We start from the raw sequence: 6,000 nt of genomic DNA, 5'->3' as shown, positions 1-6,000 counted from the left end.
TTGATTTTTTTTTGAGTTGTTTGGTTTTTTTCTTTAAAGATTGCTGTTTGTGTCCTGCCTTCCTGAGTGATGGTGGAGATTTAACCTAGATTTTAAAGCCCTTGGATCAATAAAAGGAGTATTTATTAGGACCTTTTTGGTTCCTTGAGATTAATGAAAGCACCCACACAACATAAAGTGATTCGTGATAGCGCTGATCTAAGTCCTGATCTGAAATGATGGTTCGCGTATCAACTTTGGAGAGGAATGTTGTTGGATATACATAATCAACATTTTGAAAATATTGCCTGATTAATGTGTTAAGATAAAAAAGCTCTCTTTATGAATTAAGAGTATGGTAGTTATCATAGCTATAAATAAAGACTTATAATAGATGACATGAAACTGTGGTCAAAAGTCTATCATAAATGCAAAAACATTTGGTTATTTGATCAAAATCAAACCTACACCCTAGCATTTTCTAATACATTGTTAAAGTCCAAAGTTTTGTCTGTTTGTATTAATGGACCTGACATCAAATGAATCAACAATTAACAGTTGTATTTTTATTATGTAAAGTTAACAAATATATAAATAATAAATTAAACACATACACACACACACACACACACATAAAAACAACAACGTATTACTCATTGTTACTTAGTTACTTAGTGCATTAATTAAATTTAACTAATGGGACCTTATTGTAAAGTGTTACCATAATTTGTAATTAAACATTTCAAAATAAAAGCATCAGAATTATGGACCCCATTGCATTTTGTTGTAATGATCACTGTCACCCAAAAGCAGTCTGACTGTACTCCAGGGTCATATTAAACGAGTGTTAAGGGTTTTGGTTTATGACCATCTAAATCAAATCCTAATTGCCAGGCCAAAGGACAACTATAATGGCGGTTATCCAAGAGGCTCCCTTCTCTTTGAAGAAATGGTATCCAGACAAAAGTCCCAATTACACCCAGTTCTCCTGGGGCTCGGAAACAGGCAACGTGTCCTAGAGACTGAAACGAGATCCCGTTCTGTGGTAAGCCTACTGTTTTTTTTAACCTTTTTGTAGCTTCTATCTCTCTATTGGGTCAGACACCCAGAGTGCGAAGCTTACTTCAAAAACACTGTTAAATAGGTGTAGAGTCCCCCTTCAGATTCACACTGAAGGAGTCTGCTTTCAAAGACACACTAGAGGATCCTTTTGAAGAATGAGCGGCCTGAGGTTACTCATCCATGGACTCAATGAATCCTTTCAGAGTGGGGTACTCATACACAGACAGACTCAACAATAAGTGTTTGCTCACAAGAGGGTGCCCAGTGCTAGAAGTCCGAGCCGTGCCATCACTCCACAACTGTCCATCATCTCAACATTTGCTTTCAAAGCGATTCAACAGGCCAGAAGAGAAAGGAACACTTGAAAATACAAACGATTTGATCTTCTTAGGTTGACTTATTCATGCAGATATAGACATATTAACATAATTTTTTGGTTACATGAGCATTAGATTGACAATCTTGACAACAAATCCTCATAATCTACTTTTTTTGTACAGAAAATGTACAGAAGGGACACTCTGGAACAAAGGATCTTCTAGACTCCAAAATTGTTGGAGTCTAGCCGGGCGAGCAGCTTGCATACAACTTCATGATTTAGAGCTTTTTTTTGTCCTCTTGTACTCGATGAAGGACTAAAACCCTGAGGATATTTTTCCTCCTGCTTTTGGAGGAGCTGATGTTTCTTATAATTGTTCACTGAAGTGAATCAGCCTCCACGAAACACTGCAGCACATTGAGAGCACTAGCAGAGGGCACAGCGAAGGTGACCAATTGGCAGTGAGAATGAACTTAATCCCCTAAGCTCTTGTTGGGGCTTGTCTTTGGTGTCCCTTCTTCCCTAGAAAAGACCCCAAATGTACAAAGCAACTCAAACAAGAGCTCCCACTCTGAGCCTTCTGAATGCTCATGAAAAAAAAGAAAAAAAAAGAAAAAGCTCCTGGTACATATCTGTGCATTCTGCCAACTGTTTGGGTAATGAGCTTGCAGCTGCATTTTTTTCTGTCAGATTTGGAAGTAGCAACATTAGAAAACCAATGCTGGAAAAAACGGTCAAAACTTAATATGCATAATATATAAATATTTCCACAAATACAACTAATTTTGATTATTAACCTCATAAGGCTTACCAACTTTGGGACATGTTTAAATATAGTTACTCTATAACATTAGAACCCTGATTTGTGATTGTGGTACTTTATCAAAATTAGTAAGAATGCATCAAAATAGACATCTATACAATTAAATTATTATTTATAAATTTTGCCTTATTAAACTTCTAATTTTCTGCTTATTAATATGATCTAAAGTATTGTCATGCAGAATAAGGCATTAATATGTGCTTTATAAGTACTAATAAACAGACAATATTCTAATAATATACATGCAAGTTAATAGTGAGAGTTTGGTCCTTAAAATAAAATGTTACTCAAATTATACAGTATCTAACATATATAAATTATTGTAACAAATACATGGGATTTGTGCATCTAATGGTAAAAAAAAAAAACTAGGTCATGGAAAGTGCCTCATATTGCCAAATCTTAGTCAAGTATTTGATTTATAGGAACTTTCAAATATCTCGAAGATTGTATTTTCCATGAAATCGGTGACATTTAATTGTTAGTATTCTCCTAAAAGGGTTCAGTGTCTTACAACTTCATGAAAAACCCAGCTTCAGTTTTTAGTTATGCGGGAAAATGTCAAAAAAGTCTCCTCCATTTCTCAAAAACTAAATCAAATTCATATCATCAGACATCATGATGACAATAATCTACTTTTTTTTATTTATCCTAAATGGAACAATTAATTGCTACAAATATAACCAATATTTGACTGATTTGGACATAGAGAAGAATTATCTAAAAGGAAATGAGAGGCATCTCCTTCATGACAGCGTTACTTCAGAGGTGTCCTGTTAAAAGCATGGATAATAAGATTACTCTTTACGTCAAATCTTCCCAGAAGTCACTTGTGATTGACTGATCCGAAGCCAGGCCTACATGCTTGATCTTATAACCAAACATAATCCTGTTTTACTCAAACGGATTCCTTAACCGCATCTGAAGATTCAAGTCAACACCTCAAACCTATTTATATTAGTTCTACCCTAAACACATTACTTGACTACCAACAATCTTGATATTGATGTCTCTGCATTTATTTTTATACACAGGGATTCAGTATAAACCCTTGAAGATCTCAGCAGCTAAAAACATAAAGACAATTCAAAATACTTAAGCACACATGAATGAAATCAATCAAAATGCAACACTTTTTATGTAATAAACTATAAAAAAATATTTATAAAAAAAATGTTGCATATCAAAGTATCCGATAAACATGCCATAACAATAGAAAAAACATTTTAGCATTAAATATAACAGGCAATTCTACAGGAATAATATAGCAGTAAAGAATTCAGTACAGTAGCAGTGCTTCATACATGGATGATCTTCTTTAAAAATAGGGTTAAAAACAACTGATACTTTATTAATTGGAGAAACAATCAAAAATGTTATTAAAATACAAAGAACAAAAAAAAAAAAAATCAGGGTAAGAACAGATTTATTTTGTTATGAATTTATAGAACTGTACATGCCTTTAATAAATGCCTGTAAAGAGGAGTGAAAATCAGCAGTAAAAAACTTTAGATTGTCAGGACATCATGTGCTGTATCTATACTGCCCTCTACTGTTACGGTCTACTGAGAATAAACCAAATAGTCTATATAAATAAATTAATAAATATAATACACTGTATACATATAGATGAAATGAAATGCACCCATACAGTAGTCATTTAATCAGTCTGCAGTTCAGGAATATCAATCTAAATGTTTTTTCTCTGCTAATAAGACCATTGATTATATATTACAGACTGCATATGCTTTGCTTTACTTGCATTTCTAACTGTTATACAGATAACAATGTTACTGAGCCAAGAAATGTGTTTTAAAAAAACAGTTATGAAAGTGAGCTGAAATGTAATTTTATCTTTAGGTACAAATAATAGAATAAAATATAATGTGAAATTTTTAAGGAATTTTGAGAGGCCGGTCAGTTTCAGTGTAACAAGTCAACAAATGCACAAACCAAAACAGATTTATCCATTTCATTCAAAAAAATTCTAGCACAGATTCACAGACTCATATTTTAATTTCACTGACTGCTTTGGCACAATACTTTATGTTTATAAAAATTATCAAATTAATACTGGATTCTTACTAGCCAATTTCAGACAACACACACACACACATGGCAATATATATATTAACAGCGATATCTAGTTCGAAAGCAAATTGCTCTTGAGATTGATTTGGTCTTTAAGCTCAGGTGAGGTTCTCACGCTGCTCTTCAGACTCTGGTTTCTTGCTGAACATCGTGGAGAGTTCCTGTAACAGCAGTTCCTGTTGGGGGCTACATGATCTGTGGGACCTGTGTTTACCTGGGACGTGCAGAGAGTCCTCCTGGCCCAGAGTGTCTATAGACTCGCCAGAGGATAAGAGAGAGTGAACAGGGTTTGATCCAACCATGCGTTCCAGGGAGAAGGCCTTCCTCTGTCCGAGGCTGACGGGCCGTGCTGGCACCTCCTGTGTCTCTGTGTGAGCACTGGACAGGAAACTTGTTTCCAAAGACTTGAGCACCTGCAGACCGAAGTCGCCCACCTCCTCGTACAAAGGCTCTGAGCTTTCAATGCGCTCCTCAAACGAGTCCTGCTGCACCTTCATGGGCTGAGTAGGAAAAACAAAAAAGACAATGGGAAGACATACCAGGAGGTCAAAAAGATATTTGTAGTGCATTTCAAATCACAACACTTAACTGTACGGGCCGAAGCCTTTAAACCAATAACACATGAAAGGCCATCCACTACAGTCACTTTAACACAGTTCTGAAATAGTTTTGAAATATAAATAAATAAATAAATAAATAAATAAATCTAGTGATAATAATCATATAAAATTCTTATCAGAAATAATGAAATTTGAACCTTAAAAATAATAATAAAAAGATCAATAGTTATAACAGCAATATTTTATTATGAATATTATTGCTATTATTATTATTATTATTGTATACTACAACCACATTGTGTTTTATTATTATAATAATAGTTGTGGTATACAATAATAATAATAATAATTAATTATTATTGTTTTTGTTGTTGTAGGACCTTACATATTTATGCAACTATATGAAGCAAGACTTTTACATGAATCTTAAAATATTACACACACTTTATAATAAGTATTATTATTATATTGTTGTTGTATGACATTTATGTTTTTATTAACTCTATTAAATCAGCCCTCATATAGTGAATATACTATTACATAAACCTTATATTACAAACTACTATAAAATAACTAAAGTGTATTATTATAATTTTATTATTATTATTAAATAATGAATTATCTTTGAATTATCTTAATATATAAATATGTATACATACATACATACATACATACATACATATACACATATATATATATACATATATATATATTATTATTTTTTTTTTTATATATATATATAGTGAATATATTATTATAAGAACCTTATAATAATAATAATAATAATTTTTTAAACTACTATTACTATGTTATGTGTTTATTATATATGTTGTTGTAGTATGGGATTACATTTAAATTTACATAAAAAAATAAACAACAATATATATGTTATAAATATTGTTTAATAAAGAAATAAATGAATACATGTATACATACTATCTGCTATTTTACAACAACTTTGAATGTAAAGCTCAACCAATCAGACCAACCTATGAAGCTATCGGTTTATAAAATACAAGCATATGAGCTTGCGTACACAAATGTGTACATCCAAAACAAATCAGTATCTTGAACGAAGATAATAAAACTACATCTTAACCATACAGCTGTTATGTTCTGAACACACTGGTGACTGTTATCTCATGAGAATATCTAATCTGCTAGAT

General features: G+C 32.4%; 1 protein-coding gene across 2 annotated transcripts in view; it reads right to left on the bottom strand.

Annotated features, from left to right (window-relative positions):
- Positions 1–3,755: 3,755 nt before the first annotated feature.
- Positions 3,756–6,000, bottom strand: part of LOC132113537 (arf-GAP with Rho-GAP domain, ANK repeat and PH domain-containing protein 3-like) — a 38,814-nt gene continuing 36,569 nt past the window's right edge. For both annotated transcript variants that reach the window (XM_059521339.1, XM_059521340.1), the window contains exon 34: positions 3,756–4,774. In XM_059521339.1, coding sequence (XP_059377322.1) covers positions 4,373–4,774 — 402 coding nt within the window. In that variant the 3' untranslated portion in view covers positions 3,756–4,372. The remainder of the gene's footprint in view (positions 4,775–6,000) is intronic.

The sequence above is a fragment of the Carassius carassius genome, chromosome 33, assembly GCF_963082965.1.
Source record: "Carassius carassius chromosome 33, fCarCar2.1, whole genome shotgun sequence".
NCBI classification, from domain to species: Eukaryota; Metazoa; Chordata; class Actinopteri; order Cypriniformes; family Cyprinidae; genus Carassius; species Carassius carassius.
Note: the sequence above shows the minus strand (reverse complement) of the source record. Positions and strands in the feature narration are given on the sequence as shown.